This window comes from Anabrus simplex, chromosome 3, assembly GCF_040414725.1.
Source record: "Anabrus simplex isolate iqAnaSimp1 chromosome 3, ASM4041472v1, whole genome shotgun sequence".
Classification (NCBI taxonomy): Eukaryota; Metazoa; Arthropoda; class Insecta; order Orthoptera; family Tettigoniidae; genus Anabrus; species Anabrus simplex.
The window spans coordinates 354,368,093-354,386,332 of record NC_090267.1 but is presented as its reverse complement, the minus strand read 5'-3'; the positions used below and the strand labels follow the sequence as shown (position 1 = coordinate 354,386,332).

At 38.1% G+C, this 18,240-nt stretch overlaps 1 protein-coding gene across 1 annotated transcript in view; it reads left to right on the top strand.

Annotated features, from left to right (window-relative positions):
• LOC136867331 (protein phosphatase methylesterase 1) overlaps positions 1 to 11,883 on the top strand; it is a 139,352-nt gene extending 127,469 nt beyond the window's left edge. The window contains exon 9 of the mRNA XM_067144490.2: positions 10,820 to 11,883. Within this exon, the coding sequence (XP_067000591.2) occupies positions 10,820 to 10,838 (19 nt within the window). The 3' untranslated portion in view covers positions 10,839 to 11,883. The remainder of the gene's footprint in view (positions 1 to 10,819) is intronic.
• The last annotated feature ends 6,357 nt before the right edge of the window (positions 11,884 to 18,240 follow it).

Here is an 18,240-nt window from a genome sequence, read left to right as displayed (position 1 = left end):
AATAAATTCAAGAATTTCAAGTTTACTCTATTTTGTCAGATTCTGTTGTATAATGGAACAAACTTCATATATGGGGATGCTGGGATACATGTTAACAATATCGAATGAATGAATGAATGAATGAATGAATGAATGAATGAATGAATGAATGGAGTGGTTAGGTTTAATTTTAAAAAGGTTGATTTTGTCAACTAGTTCATTAGTGTTTCTAATAGATTTGTTGACTAGAAAATGGTAATTTCTTCTTAAGAATCTCTGAATGATCTGTGATGTTTTATATAAAGAACTGGGTCTGTAATTAACTATCGGTTTAATGGGGATGCTGGCTTTATGGATTTTTGGAAGTGCTCTTGCTCTGGCCATGGGTAGGCCAGGATTGATGTTGATGAGAGAATTACATTCATATTCTGTTAATATGCAAGATGAATTTTTTAGTATTTGTTTGAGTTGACAGAGTTTGGCGGTGGGATCTTCCTTAATTGGGGAAAATGCACTATTAGAAAAGAATTGTTCTGTTTTTCTTATATATTCATCTTTATTGATAATGACAGTATAATTACCTTTATCTGCCTTAGTTATGACGAGGTTATGATCAGTAATTTTCTTTCTATATTCTAACAAAATTGTCTAGCGATGGTGTCACGGGCATCAGGAATCTTAGCTGAAATCTACCTTGATAATTTAGAACATACCAGAATTGTTAACAATTATATTTCCAACAACATTCAATTCTGGGCCAGAAACGTAAATAATACTATAGTTATAATGGATGAGAACTTAGTCGATGCTACTACCACCCTTTCAAACTTAAACACACTTGATCCATATATCAAATTCACTCTAGAATCAGAAACTGAACATAAAAACAACTTTCTAGACTTAACAGTCTCAAGACACCACAATTCCCTTAGCTGCAAAATTTATAGAAAGCCTACACAAACCATAAACACTATTCATCAAGACTCTTTACATCCACAAGTCCACAAACGTGCTGCTTACTACAGCATGGTTCATTGTCCATTCAATATCCCAATGTTAAAAAAAGATCATGTAAACATAGCCAAGGCCAACGGATGTAATAAACATTTCATTGAAGGAATAAAAAATCAAGTCAGGCATAGACTTCCCACTACCTTCATTAAAGAAGAAAAAAATTATCAAAACCTTACTTTCCACTTTCACTTTTAGTAATCCACAGACACACCAGATTTCTGACATTGTCAAAAAAACAATATATAAAAATATATTTTAAAACCGACAATAATAATGCATCAGTTCTACGCAACACAAACTCAATTAATGGTAATAATATGGTAAATTCTATAAATCAGGTGTTTATATGCTTAAATGTAGTAGCTGTCTGTCCATCTCTATCATCCACGAACCTGCTACGCAGGCGTAGCAGGGGGAGAGGTGATACTGCCACGTGGCGCGTCCCAGGTGGCGGATAGGGGGGTCCTAACCGGCTTGCCGGCGGACTTGAGGGAAATAAAATACCTCTCGCGGACTAAACACTCACCCCCTGTGGGTGGGGGAGGCAGACGAAGAATTCACCCACGGTATCCCCTGCCTGTCATAAGAGGCGACTGAAAGGGGTGACCAAGGGATGAGTGAATTAGAACCATGAAACTACTCTTGATTCGTACCATTATGCGGGGAACACCATGGGTTGCATGTACTTGCGAGTAGTATCACTAACTTGGTACGAAATAGGTTTGTGATGTACAATATTATAGGTTAGGATCCACCTTTCAATACTCCGTAATAAGATGGTAAAAAGTAGTTACAACCTGTTTAATGGGACCGGTTTCAACACATTTTAAGTGTCATCATCAGCCAATTTGCGAAGATCTTAAAACAACTAGCACATTGAATACAGGCAAAAAATTAACATTGTATCATAACGTAGCAATTCAGTAAATGTTCAAAACACAATAATCACAGTCAAGAGAGTAAACAGAACATCACTATCTTGCGCCGAAAACAAATATAGCTGAAGTTCATAAGCAGGTCAAATATTCGCTTATGTAAAGTCGTTGCTAGGCAGGTCTTGTAGGCATTTGTTTCTCCGGCCGAAGAGCAAAAGGTTTGTGATTCGTTGCAGTAAAAAGCCTGGCCGGGTGGATTCCAGTACCCATGCGTTGTACCCATGTGGGCAACACCGCGGGTCTGGGCGTAGCCTGTGAGTTGTACCACTATATGAGCGACGCCGTGGGTCTGCGTTGCCTATGATTAGTACTCGCTATGTGAGGAGCACCACGGGGCCCTTGTGGGACCGGCACCCGTGACTAGTACACCTAGGTGAGGAAACTCATCGGTTTGCGTTGGCTGTAGGTGGCGCCATTGTGTGCGAAACACCATAGGTCTGCGTTACCTGTATGAAGTACAATACTTGTGAGTAGTACCATCTTTTGTGGAACACCGTGTGTCTTCGCTACTTCTGATTAATACCCCAACATTACACATACCATGGTTCTATTTTACTCGCGACTTGTACCATTCTGTGGGGCCTTAGACGTGGATTTTGCACCCCCTTTAGACCCCAAGCATCATTGTGCTTTATAAGTGGTTCCTTGGTCGGTAATAATGTTATTTTCGATCTCTATTGAGTCCGATCCACTGGTTTTTGTTTGTTTGTGTTTTGTTGGGTTCCTGTCCATCCATTCATTCTTCATGACATATTTTATTTTTATTTTGGTCAGTGGATGCCTTTGAAATTTTTGTTCTTTCATTTCGTACCATTAGAGGCCGATGACCTTCGATGTTAGGCCCCTTAAAACAACAAGCATCATTATTATTATTATTATTATTATTATTATTATTATTATTATTATTATTATTATTATTATTAAAGCGTCTTTATTGTGGCGAAGTTAGGGCTCCCGGCCCTTTCTTACACTTAACCACTTCACATCATCATCTCTATCGTCCAAATAGGTAGAAACTTTGACACGAGGTACTTAGAACATGTAAATTCATGTAAGTATAATAGATTTTCAGCTGAGGGAAAACATATGATGGACTCAAATCATAAATTCACGAATATTGATCAAGATCTAAAAATCTTAAAAATGATTAATAAAGGCTTTCTGCTCAATATCTTTGAAAATTTTCATCCACCTGGATCAGTTTTTTAATACCAATTTCAACCAAACCCTTTATTTGATCTATTAATTCCTATTTTCAATAAAAAGAAATTAAGCACTCCACCCCCCCCCCCCCCCCCTTTTTTTTCCCTCCAAATTTCCTCCAGCAATCACCCACCATTCCACATCCCTCAGCCCCACCTTAGGGTACACTATACCTCCCATCTACAACTCAGCTCTATATTTTTTCCCCCTCTTTTTAACCTTTTCAATGATCCATATTGGAAACAAATGAACATCTCAACACTTTCCCATCATCATTCTGTTCACACTTGTTTCAGCTGAACTGAAATCTAGAAGATTCTTCAAGTGCTAGTATTTTAACTGTTTCACGTTTTCTTCTGCTAAATGCATTCTTAAAATTGGAAGAAAACTGAGAACTTACACACGACATGTGATTGTGATGAGTGTTTAACATCCAAATCTTTACTTGTCTTGCACTGAATTTCAACAACACACGCTTGCTTCATAAATTTTATCTATAATTCATGTCTCGCCTTAACTTTTATTGATTTTGACTGATGAAGGTCTCTAGTAAGACCAAAACTAGTTTTATCAAATATATGTAACTTTTTTAAGGTTACAATAGATAGTATTGAATAGATGGAAACCTTTAGCTTTTGTTTTGCATTACAGTAGAGCCTCGATAATTCAAAATCGGTTAATTCAAAATGCCGCCTAATTCGAAGAAGCTCTCGTTTCCGGACACATGAGATACAGTTTTGTATGTTACTTAAATTTTTTAATTCGAAATACGGATAATTCGTAATTCGAAGTGCAATGTCGGCCTCATTACCAAAATTCAGATTCGAAACTGCCTTTAGATTTTAAAACAATATTACGTTACAGAGTAATTTAAATTCATAATATCTGCGTCATGATAGAATGCATCTTCCAGAACGTGCAGGTGTAGTTTTCTGGTTTCTGCACTTTCACACACCAAGGGCCATTTAAGAGAAATCGCACACTTCATAATTACTAAGTTCGAGTGAAATCAGAATTCTTTTGTATTCAACGTTTTAAGGAATGCTGTAATATCACGCAACAGGCAGTGTGCGGAGAAACACAATCCATGAACACTGGCGATGCGGACAGTTGACGAAAGAACGTGGCTCATATAATCGATTCATAGACCAAACCACAGCACTTAACACCCTTGAAAGGGCCTTGGCCTGCCCAGCGACCACTGCTCAGCCCAAAGGCCTACAGATTACGAGGGGTCATGTGGTCAGCACAACTCATCCTCTCGGCCGTTATTCTGGGCTTTCGAGACCGGGGCCACTATCTCGCCGTCAGATAGCTCCTCAATTCTAATCACGTAGGCTGAGTGGACTTTGAACCAGCCCTCAGGTCGAAAGAAAAATCCCTGACCTGGCCGACAATCGAACCTGGGGTCTCCGGGCGAGAGGCAGGCACGCTACCCCTACACCACGAGGTCGGCTAATCAATTCGTAGGCACCGCACTATATTGTCATTGGTGATGAAACTGTATTGCTTTCCTTTAATGCCGGGCCCAAATGGTCTTATAGTTTTAAAAGAGAAAGTGCCAGCCGGCAAATCGTACAAGGGTGGGGGTGGGGGTCATTATACAGTAGAGTCTCGATTATCCGACCTAAACGGGACCTGGAGTACGTCGGATCACCGAAAATGTCCAATAATACAGAATAACTTTGAAAATGAACTGAAACAAACAAGAAGGCTATACTCTAAGTAGGTACTAAAACAATGACATGTTTTACGGTACTCTATTTATTGAATTATCAGTTCAATTGTACAGTACATGCAGTATTGAACAAAAATATTCCAAATGTCTTACGAAAAGAAACGTGTCAGCAATGTCTGCTTGCTTGCTGATCCACGTTTTCTTGCTGCAAGATCCCACCATCGACGAAAAATCAACACCTTCGTTGCGCTTGCTTCCGTCTGTTGCTCAACGTAGCTTAAGGCCATTTCCAATGCCCTTAATCCTTCACTGTGAGTCATCGTTTTCTCCTTTTGCTCTGCAATGCCTCGTTCTTCTTCTTCATCATCCTCATTTTCATTAGCATTCACAAAATCAATAATATCAGGGTCAGTTAGTTCAAACAGCTGATCTTGTGCATGCCACTTACTCACATCTTCAGTCGTAGCATCCTCACAGCCAGGAATGCAATTGAGTAAGGGCACAATATTTTCCATGTCTTCTTGTACCACCTCCTCTCGATGTTCAACCTCGCTCAACAATATGTTCCAAAACCATCTTCTTCCCAGGACTGCGCTATCCAGTATGCCATGTCTTTCATGCTGATTCGTTTTAACTTTTCTATCATGTCGTTGCCATTTTCCATTTCCTCTATCAGGGACGCAAGGAGTTTCCGCCGATATTTCCTCTTCAATGTTTCCAGCACACATCACGTTAGGAGGGAGGAACATGACTTTGATGTCAGCACTTCTAAGTTGCTCTTCATTTGGGTGTGATGGAGCAAGAAGAGCTTTTCTAGGGAGATTGTTTGAAGCTAGATATTTTTCTACATATGGAACAAACTGTTTAAAAAACCAGTCTTTAAAGATGTCAGCAGACATCCAGGCAGCCATCTGATGCATGTAATGGACTGGAAGAGCTTTTAAGTTCCCAGTAGCATTACTACAGGCAAGAACAGTAACTATTTCCTTACTACGCTCGTAACCAGGTGCAGAAGTCTCGGCTTCAGGTGCGAGAGTTTTTGATGGCAGCATCTTCAAATTTAGCCCAGTCTCATGACAATTGAAAATCTGATCACCGGAAAATCCCTCAGCAAGAATTATTTCCTGAAATTCCTTTCTAATTTTCACAACCTCATCGGATTTAGCTGACAGTTGATCTCCACAGATATTAAGCTGCCTAATGCTGTACCGTTTTTTTCCACCAATCAAGCCACCCAGCACTGGCAGTAACATTAGGGTCCCCTTCATTAAACTCCTTCTGGAAATACACAGCCTTTTCTTGCAGAATGGGGCCAGATATTGGCATGCCCTTTTCCCTCTGTTGAGAACCAAAGAAATAGTGCTTCACTTACTTTTTCTTACTCACATATTTTCATTGTTTTTCTCTGCTCTGGAAAAGCACCACTTTTCAATTTCTTCCCTCTTTTTTTCTAGTCTCCCACTGTAACACGTCCAACACCATAATCTGAAGCCACTTTTTGAAGAGTTTCCCCTTTGTCCAGTCTCTTTAATGCACTTGTCTTCCATAGAAACAATCACTTTCTTCCATTTACTCGCCATACTCACAGAGGATATGAAAACTATAACATCCGTACCCAACCAATACTACAATGAACAATGACTGAAGACTCACTGCACCTGTCCTTGAGAAAAAAAGAAAAAAAAAAAAAGTCCTACCGCCAGCGGTCAGGCCAGTGCTTGTCCCATGGTCGCACCATCAACACCGGGTGTCCCTGAATTTAGTCTCCACCAAAAGTTCAAATTAAGTCTAACAGTGTCGGATAACACGGTATGTCGGATAAGCGAAGGTTGGATGAGCGAGACTCTACTGTACTGTGTTGCAATGCACACAGAAGCGAGAGAATTCCTCACCTCATCATAGAAAAGTTTGATAAGCCACAATGTTTTAAGGGCATTGGGCACTTTCCGTGCAAGTGCAACGCATCTAAAAATGTAAACGGTGGAGTAATAAAAAAAAAAAAAGCATTTGCACACGGGAACCTGCATAGTTTATCCTAGTCTTTGAATCGTGTGACACCGAGCTCGATAGCTGCAGTCGCTTAAGTGCGGCCAGTATCCAGTATTCGGGAGATAGTAGGTTTGAACCCCACTATCGGCAGCCCTGAAAATGGTTTTCCGTGGTTTCCCATTTTCACACCAGGCAAATGCTGGGGCTGTACCTTAATTAAGGCCACGGCCGCTTCCTTCCCACTCCTAGCCATTCCCTGTCTCATCGTCGCCATAAGACCTATCTGTGTCGGTGCGACGTAAAGCAAAAAAAAAAAAAAAAAAGAATCGTGTGACTTTTTTTTCTTTCGTAGCGTGAGGTTATGTTTGTCAGTGATTTATCCAAGTGCATTATTTGAACATTGTAAATGCACCTTGTTGGATACATTTTGGAAATAGTTTTTTCCATTGCATTTGAAAGACTTAAACTGTGAATCAAGGTGATTGCATGCGTTAATGGGTCTTATAATACTTTGTGACATGGCAAGTGTTTACATTTCTGAAGTATGAGAGAAGTGCTATGGCGGGAAATCGTACAAGGATAGAGTGACTGTATTGTGTTGTCATGCAGGAGGAAGCGAGATACTTTCTCCCCTCATCATAGGAAAGTACGATTGGCCACGATGTTTTAAGGGCATTGGGTACTTTCTGTGCAAGTACAGGGCATCTAAAATGCATACAGTACAGTAATCCAATGAATAAAGCACTTGCATGTGGGAGCCTGCATAGATTCCTCCTCGTCTTTGAATCGTGCTTTTTTTTTTTTTTTTAATTTGTTCTTTCGTTGCGAGAGGTTATGTTTGTCAGTGAGTTATCCAAGTACATTATTTGAATATTCTAAGTGCACTTTCTTGAACGCATTTTGGAAGTAGTTTTTTTTTCATGGCATTTGAAAGGTTTAAACTGTGAATCAAGGTTAACTACATGCATTAACGGGCCTTAGAATACTTTGTGACGTGGCATGGGTTGGCACTTCTGAATTATGGATTGGCGGTTAATTCAAAATTACGTAATTCGAAGTCCGATTTTTGAGTCCCAACGACTTTGAATTAACAAGGTTTTACTGTATATTGCTCTTCAATATGGAATAATATGAAATTTATTACTTATGACCAATGCCCGTGCGAGAAAAGGTGCCGTACGCTGCGCTGGAGTGTGTCTGTTCCCCTGTGTTCAGAATGGGTCTGCGGTACCTATGATTAGTACCACTATGTGGGAAACACCACAGATTTGGCTGTTGCCCGTCATTAGTACCACTATGTGAGGAACCCTTTGGGTCTGTGTTGCCTGAGAGTTGTACTATTATATGAGGAACATCATGGGTCTGTGTCGCCTGTGGGTGGTACCATAATGTGTGATACGCCATGGTTTTGCATTGCCTATGATTAGTATCACTAGGTGAGTGGCACCAAGAGTATACCTGGCCTGTGATAAGTTCCACTATGTGAGGAACACCACGGCAATTCCAGCACCTGTGATTAGTCCCAGTAAGAGAGGAACACCATGGGTCTGTGTTGTCTGGGAGTTGTGCCACAACAGTTATATTCGAAATTGACCTAATAGGTTGAAAGTCGATTTTGATTACAATGCGGTTGTGAAAATTCAATATTCATTGACTTGGCCCACAACGGGTGACTTGCACGCACTGTACAGTGTGATTGCAGTAGTGCCAGACCTGTAGCTTAGATCCTTTCCAGCAGAACAAAAGTGACTTGGGCTACCATAGCTCAATTGGTAGAGCAACCGGTGCGAAATTGGTAGGTTGTGTGTTCGGATCCCACTGGTCTCTGTTTGGCCATTTTTGTTCTGTACTGAATGTCTCTTCAACATGTACTACATGTGCATAACACGACCTAATAGGTTAAAAGTCAATTTTGATTACAATATGGTCATGAAAATTCAGTATTCTTTAACTGTTAAGGTCGATCAAATATAAACGGGATTTTTGTTCCTGAAAATCAACAGTTGGTAGGCCTGGCCCCATGCTTCTGCTATGCTTAGGTGGACTGTTAGGAGTGGGGAGAGCATGCTGTTAGATATTTTCCACCATTTCATCGGTAATGCTCACGATCTCGGAGCAACAGGTGCACCCCTCCACTGTGCAACACATAATTATAAACTTTCTTACTCGTGAAGGAGTTACAGCGGCAGAAATTTGCCAGAGATTGACTGCACAGTTCAGTGATCAAACATTGTCAAGGACGGTTGTGTTTGCCTGGCATAACAAGTCAAGGAAGGACGAGAACATGTGGAAAATCAGCAACATGATCGCCATCGTTGGATCAGCATTACAGACTAAAACATTCATGCGGTTAAAGACATTATTGATGACGAGCGACGGGCGAGCGTATCAGAAATTGCAGAACAAGTTGGAATCAGTTATGGGAGCTGTCAAGCAATCATCACAAACGACCTACACTTCCGTAAAGTGTGTTCTAGATGAGTCCCTCATCTTTTGACCGAAAATCTGAAGTTGAGACGTTTGGAGGTCTGTCAGAGGCTTACAGTAAGGTTTGCAGAAGAAGGTGATGCATTTTTGAGTTGGATCATCACCTGTGACGAAACATGGGTCCACCGCTACATTCCCGAATCCAAACAAGCCAGTAAGGAGTGGCGCAGGAAAGGGGATGCAGCACCAGTGAAAGCCAAGACTCTACTGTCAGCTGGCAAGGTTCTTGCTACCGCGTTTTTCAATCGGCGAGACATTTTGATGATTGATTTTTTGCATGAGCGATGCACAATCAATGCTGCTTACTACTGTGAGCTGTTGAACAAGGCGAGGGTTGCCTATCGCCGCAAAAGATGATATGAACCGATTCGACAGATCATCGTCCTCCACAACAGTGTGTGGCCCCATACTTCAGCTCTGTCTCCAAGCTACAGGAAATGCACTGGACTACACTTGATCATCCTCCTTACAGCCCGGACTTATCGCCCTGCAATTTCCATTTATTCAGACCGCTTAAAGAAGCTCTAGGAGGGCAACGGTTTGAAGATGACGAGAGTGTGGAAGACTTTGTGCGCAACTGGCCGGTGACACGACCCTGTTCTTTTTATGATGAGAGCATCAAAAAGTTGCCCATACGCTGGGACAAATGCACTTCCAAAGCAGGAAACTATGTGGAAAAATAAATTGTAATTGCCGTGTTTTTCAATAAATTAATTAAAATAAAAAATAAAATCCCATTTATATTTGATCTCCCCTCGTATATTGTCAATTACTTTCCTATTTAACTGTGTGCTCTGTTAGAAACAATGTAGGGAAATGAACTGTAGGAATGTATGTTTGCAAAAAAAATCTATGCTCTCCAACAGTATAATGTATTTAAGGCTTATTTTCCTTTACACATTAGTATAGGAAAATGAACATAACGAAAATTGTTCTGATGGATTGCATATCCATATGTGGCTGGGAGACATGACAAGTCTTCAGGAAAATAATGGATAGGAAGATAATTGTTTCTTCATTGACAATGTGTGATCAAAAGCTTATACTTTATGGATTAATATTGATTTGCTGCTGCTGCTGCTGCTGCTGCTGCTGCTGCTGCTGCTGCTGCTGCTGCTGCTGTTGCTGCTGTTGTTGTTGTTGTTGCTGCTGTTGTTGTTGTTGTTGTTGTTGTTGTTGTTGTTGTTGTTGTTGTTGTTGTTGTTGTTGTTGTTGAAGTTGTTGTTGTTGTTGTTGTTGTTGTTGTTGTTGTTGTTGTTGTTGTTGTTGTTGTTGTTGTTGTTGTTGTTGTTGTTGTTTAAGGCAGAGATGGTAAGAAGATACTCTCCAAACATTTTTCATAGTAATGTATAGAACTTCAACAAAAAATATACAAATAATCTCATTTTATAATGAAAAATATAATATGCAATTTTAATGAAATTACCTTTTAACGTATACAATTGTATATAACCCTTCTTTTACACTATTTTTCAGTTTGCTTATTATTATAATTACAATAGACTGATTTTCTGATATATGGTTATATTTCTAGGACGTTTCCTGCATGTTAAATGAAGACTTCAGAAGAATACAGAGACCTTCTGTACGCTGTATGTTTGTGTAAATCCATGGCATCATATTTTACACATTGTAACAGTATTAAACTTCAAATGGTTTGATAAGGTGTTTTGTAAATATGGGTGATATTTTCATTATTTATTTTCTATTCTTGTAAAAAAAAAAAAACAAGTGCCACTTGAATGTTCTGCAGGACCATCTGTGTATTTAGTGGTGTTACAAGCTATTCAGTAGTTTCTGTCTCATATCTGTTCTGCTCTCATCTGAATCTTGTCTCTACAGTTAATATGGGTGAAAATGGTGAGCAGCTATACAACCTTTAATTAGGAGTTCTCTTCAAAAAGTAAGTGTGATACTGCTCAGTCATTCAGATACAGAAAAGAAAAAAAAAGGTAACTATCAAAATTTAGTGTAGTGGAGAGCATTATCAAGCCAGGGAAAACATATAGAAAGAAAGATCTTTTCACTGCTGGATTGTCAGATGAGGTATGGGCCTGCAGTATTGGATTATTTGGCTTACCCTCATCTGTGTGTTTATAAAGTATGTTAGTTTCATCTGCAATATTTGTTAAAATTTCCTCAATTGCCAAAAATTTAAAACACTCAAGTGAAGTTATTGCTGCACATATGGAAATACTTTGCACCATCGAATAATCCGTGGATCCTAATTTTAGGAGAGAAAATTTAAAAAAGGGAAGTGACTTTAATTTGTGTTTTATTTGCAATAAATGAATCCTACATAAAAATGTACTAAAAAACTGAATAAAATATAAATTGGTAGACATGATACTGTATAGGCTTTTGGGCTTATGCCGTGTCAAGAAAATAAGGTGAAATTCTTTACGTTTCGTAGAGAACTGTGCTCTGCGTCATCAGAAGAAAATCTTGACTGTCCACGAGAAAGGTCCAAAAGCCTATACAGTATCATGTCTGTAAGTACGGGTCGTGAAAGCATCAATGGCAACAAATATAAATTTGTTTTAAGAAACACATAAACTTAACGTGCCATTGCAGAAGCATCCGGGACTGTACGTACATAATGCAAATTACAGTTTTTTATCAATTAAATGTTAATATCTGCAATAAAATATTAAAGTCAACAATTGTATACTCCCTTACCTGTGTTCATCAGCACTAGCACTTCCCATGAGTGAGAGTCTTCGTTTCCATCAAGTGAATTTTTGATACCACATTTTTTGAGGATTTTTTCACCATTGCAGAATGGAGTCCCATGCATGTTTTATCCACTCACAAATCTGAGTCACATCCAGCTGTTTGATTTTCTTACTCTTTGTGAACTTGTGATTTTCGTCAGCCATCCATTGCATATCTGTTTCATTGCTGTTTTGAATGATTGGTTTATATACACATCTAACAGTTTGAAGACAGATGTTAGGCCTCCAGCGATAATTGCCAAATCAATTTTCCCTTGTTTGCAACTTCTGTCACACTTTTTTTTAGTTGTGTGTCCGCAGAAGCTGTTGAAGACCAACGTCTTGCGTAAAGTTAGCAGCACGCCAGGGCAATATTACCAAACATCTATTATTCAGTCATTTACAAGATTACTGTCCATCCATCCTTTTGGAATTTTCTTTCTTTCAAATATCACTTAAGGTGGTAGATTTTGTCCATTGCCAGTTATTAAACGTAAGGAACTTCACCTTATTTGCCCGTATTGAACTGAGATCACAATTGAAATAAAAATCTTGTTTGTTCCACCTTTTCAATACAAATACAATGTTCTTAGATGTTATTTACAACATATATTTTATTGCAGAACTAGTTTCGGCGCTCATTTAGATGCCATCATCAGCTGCATAATAAGTAAAGAAAAACTTGGCGATATAACAGTGTATAACAACATATTGATATAAATAACTCCTTAATATCAATTTTATGTTAAGTTTAAAAACTCTATTTTACAACAAGAGTCAAAATTATAAAATCTCGTCTCTAGGTGTTGAGTTGTCTTCATTATTCAGTGATGGGTATTATTCTATACAGTTGTAAACATCAAGTTCATGTACAATCTTAAAATTGAAAAATTGGAGCTGAATCCAGTCCTATTTTGTTAAAATGTTCATTTCACAGATGCGTTGCTAGCCATTTGTTAGATAAGAACTTGTTGTGTTCATTAAAGTGCTAAACTGCGCCATTTTCTGAAGTTTATTGATATGTAGAAACATAGTTCTTATGCTATATATCTAGTGGTTGGAACTGTGATTATTTGCCCTAAAGTTGTTGAGCGGGCATAGCCTCTCAGTTCAATACAACTGTGCAAAGATGAAAGCCCAATGTTAATAGAAAGCAAATAAAAATATGATAACCTGATTGAATCAAACTATTCATGAAGCCGACTCACCTCAACGGCTGTGTACTAGGTGCGACAACTGCAGCATAGCGAATGTGTCTGCTCATGTTGTGTGCTATTTGATGAAGCACTAAGGAGGGAGAAGTAGGGGCGGCGAGGGGAATGTTTCTGGAACCAAGACAATGTAAAAGAGGGTCCGGGGGACGTTGTGGATGAAGACAGTAGGATGAAAAACTGTTACGTAGAGTTCGAAAGATGGTCAAATTTTCTGGAATTCTTAGCTTGTCAAGTAATAGAATCGACTAATCGTATAATACTTTGGGTTTCTCCGAAATTTCATTCAAATTTAGATTAGCTTTATAATACTGGTCTAAATGTATTAGACATGCTTCTGTAATGTCGAGCCTCGCTCCCTTAGCTGTGTTTCCATGATCTCTAGATCTTGATCTATGTCCATGAATTTATGTTTATACTTGTGGACATGTTGGCCTACAGCTGAAAATCTATTATATTTCACAGCGTTTTGGTGTTCTTGTTACCTGATATTAAAGCTACGTCCAGTTTGCCCTATATATCCGCTTCCACAGTCTTCGCATTCAAACCTATATACACCTGTTTTAGAGTATGGATTGACTTTATTAACAGCTGATGCATTATGTAAAACTTCTGTTATCTGTTTTGAACACAATCCTAATATTACATTTCTTGAAAATATTCGTAACTCTATATACCTCTTTATTGAACGTGAAGGTTGTGATTTTTCATTTACTTCTGGTTTATCTTTAGTCAGAGTTGTGTGATGGTGATATTTAAATTTACTTAAATTCGCTCTATAAAATTCCCTTTAAAGCCGTTTGCCTTAGCCATAGATAGAATAATGTTCAGTTCCTTGTCCAAGTTTCTCTTGGACATTGGTATGCAAAATGCACAATTCACCAAGCTTTTATAGGTCATGCATTTGTGAGCTAAGGGGTGTATCGAATCCTGTCGTATTGTAACTGAAGTTTGTGTGGGTTTTCTGTAAATGCTAAAAGAAAATGAAGAGTGCATATTGATCTTTAGGTCCAGTAAATTAATGGATTTTTCTATTTCGGATTCCAAAGTAAATTTTATATTATAAGTATTGTGTTGAGATTATTAAGAGTGGTAGGGGTGTCGGTTATTTATTGATTGATTGATTGATTGATTGATCGATTGATTGATTGATCGATTGATTGATTGATTGATTGATTGATTGATTGATTGATTGATTGATTGATTTATTGATTGATTGATTGATTGATTTATCTGAAAGTACACAGGTTTTACACCCAATTAAGTACCTTCTTGACATTCAGTCACAATCTGTATCTATGAAGTTAAAGTTTAACAAAAACAAAGTTAAAGATGGACAAAAAACAAAATAGAACAAAATTAACATTATATATGATACCATTTACAGTTGAAAATAAATGAAAAGTTCACTAAGAAATCACACGGTAATACAAAGCAAAAGACAATACAAAAAACAAAGAAACTTAAAACATGAATGAGTACACTGGGAAATATGATGAATACCAGAAAGAAGGAATTATCAAAAATTTACAAATTGTAAAGGCAGGCTTCTAGTTTCTTACTGAATTCATTATCCGATTTGGTGAATATATAAACTTCTTTTATTACCATGTTATAAAGCGTTGTCATTTTTACAAAAGGTGAATTTGACTGATGCAATGTTTTTGACCTTTGAACGTGAAATAATTGGTGCTGACATGCACACACGCTCACACTCACACTCTCTCTCTCTCCGGTTGACTGCATGGGCAGGGCAGGCAGGTGGGGCCAATAACTTGGTGACATCACTTGCGGTTGGGGTCAGACTAACTTGCTCCTCCCACCTTGGAATCAGCATGGTGGCCAATCCACCACAGTATATATGAATGTTCTTGGCTCAAGTTTATTACATAGTGATGAAACTTCTCTACCTTTTCTTCGTAATCACTTGAAAGCCATTGAACAATGCTAGTTCTTCTCCAGAAGCCTAATCCATTCTGATTAAAAAGTCTTATTAACGAAGCTGGCTTGGAGCCTTTGCCTAATTCTTTGGCTACATTTCACTTACAACTGCGGATCTATATTGTCTTTTATCATCTACATAATCACACAGTTTCTTTTCAAGATCCGGGTGCTTCACTTTTTTTTGACAGTTCTGAATACAACTTTCTCTGACATTGTACTTTCTTCCTGCTGTGTGGTTTCCAGTGTTCTCTGCTTCTTCAATAACCCGAAGCTTTTCTTTAGCCATGAACAAGCGATAACGAGAACTAGTAGCCATACTTAATACATGGTTCACACTTCATGTCTAATGTGCTACTGATGCTACACAGACCAAGGCTGGACAATACTATACCTTAGTTTAATGGTATCCATTATTTGAGATGAAGCGGCGCCAGCCTTAGTTCAAGTAATGCATGCACCCAAATTTTTCTTGGGTAAATTCTGGAAAATATTATGCGTGGAGTATTTGCGTGTATATGGTATTCAGTTTCCCTGAATTTAGCTCCTGGAAGTCATGTACAAAGTTGGTACAAACTCATCGTCAGGCAATATGAAAGGCACATAGACTTACTTCACGACCACATCTCCCCCTACCAGACAACACTTCATCACCACTATCACTTTCCAAAATTTCACCAACATTCCCTGCATCACTTTCACTACTGTCAAAATCCGCATTTGTAATAATGTATTCCAAGAGGTTTCTCAGGATGCATATTATGGTTACTCATGGAATCCATGGTGCAAAGCAATATGTTTATATTAGGTAATGGACGATAAATGTATTTATTCCACCACCATATATTTACATACGCAAAGTAACTAAGCAATTCAAAATATAGCACAGCAACATGTAAGCATGTTTCATGTAAATGGAGTTTTCTTGATGTAAGCACTGAGGACACAATGTTCACATGAAGTTAACTTGACCACAGCATTGGCGGATTAACTTGAATCGAGTAAGCTCGATTGTAGTGGCGAAATGGTTAAGACAGGATCATGATCTATGAACATCTGGCGTTCAAATGTTGGGTAGAAGAAGACTAGCAAGATATGCCATTATTATGCACACAGAGCTAGAGTGGGCTCCAGTGCCCCCATGAGAAATATATTTAATTTCCATAATCTGGGAATAAGCTATAGGGAATTTTACACCTGGTATACAGGAGATGAAAGCGTTCTTGTCATCGTTATTCCCTAACTAGTGTTTCTCCCCAAACGGAATCTAACAGTAAAGGAAATCCTTGGTGTACTTATTTTGGCAGCTGGCTAAGTTGATGTGAAGTCATTGTGAAGATATGAGGTTAAAACCCTACCACTACAAAATATAGCAGCAGTTCATTCATATAGTCCTTTTTTTTTTTTTTTATAGTAATATTTTTCAGGCTGATCATTTTTGCAGTAATGAATGAATTATTTCCATGGTTTCCCATTTTCACACCAGGCAAATTAATTAAAGCCATGGTTGCTTCCTTCCCACTCCTAGCCCTTTCCTGTCCCATCGTCTGTGTCAGTGTGACGTAAAGCAAATTGTTTTAAAAAAAATGTAAATGAATTATTATATTTAGAAGTGATTTTGGTGCAGTAAATTTACGTCTGAGAGTCATAATTTATTGACCATGGAAATGCTCTAATTAGCTTGTTCTACAAAGTTTTGTGAGTATAGCATGGTTATACCACAAACTAGGTTATATAGGTAAGCAACTAGTATTGTCGGATGAACCTTTCAAAATTAGTTTTGTTGTTACAAAGTGGCACAAAGGAGGTATAGATGATAAGAATCCCGTCTAATAAGAAATGCAATAGACACCCTTTTAACTGGCCGACCCAGTCAATACCCATGCTGCCTCCTGCTCCTCCTTATTTGTGGATAACATGCAATTTACCGTTATTTCGCATTGCTCATAGTTTAGAATAATTAAATTGAAATAATAAATAAGGTAGGTCAACCTATTCAATACAAATAAATACGAAATGTAGAATTACATTCCTATTTAATTATAAGCGGAAGCGGTACTGGTTTTGACCCCAATCCGGGTCGTCATCAGCCGAATAAAACGCAAGAAAACAATGCATAGGTAAGAAAGAAATTAAAGATCAAGTCCACATAAAAACAGTTGAATAGGCAATATAAAATAACAGGGATAGGCACTGTAAAATTCAGAAGAAGTAGAAGGTAAGTCACTTAAAAGAAGCAAGGCGCAATGTTCTGAACAGCAGCATAACACACGCAAAGCGGCATTTTCTCATAATGTTTACGAGAAGCGGAGAACAGTTAAATGAGCCAGCTTGCATAAACTATCAAGCGCGAAGTCACAACACAATCCAATAAATACAAAGATCCAAAATCGTGCAGAAGCCGAAGATGATGCTGTTTTTATTTTGTTGATTTGTTCAGTGCAGTATGCAGGTGTGCTATTTTAGTGATTGTAAAGTGGTGTCGGGGAAAGAAAATGGAACATTTTAACAATCCATATGAAGGTGAATCTATGCAATTAATTTGTGTAGAATTGGGAGTTAGGAAAAATCCACTGTACCATCCTCATTATAAATTATGCTTTATGCCAGGCCCGGGTGCTCACAGTATGCCAAGAGTGCCAGACAGATTTAGAGAATTTTGCAGGTTTTCACTCTGGACTAAATAGTTCACAAATGTTATAACTATGACTTGAAATTTTTATTGAATGTTAACAAGAATACACCCTTACTGCTAAACTAAATTAAAACACTAAAATGCCCTTGGGTATTTTGAAAAAATATTTTCCAAACAATTTTCAAACACCAAAATATAAAAATCAGAAACTAAACAGAAAAAAACAGAAAATTTCACTCAACGATATATATTGAAGACTTCTTTGCAATGTCCTATTTCAGATGAATAAACATGTAAAGTTTCACATTTTTATCTTGAGTATTTTAAGAGTTATGTACACTGGTATCATAATATACAATTGGCATGGCCAACAATCGGATCGAACCTGGCACATGGGTTGTAGTCAGGGTGACCGGATGGTGATAGATTATCAATGTTCACAAGATGAAAGAAT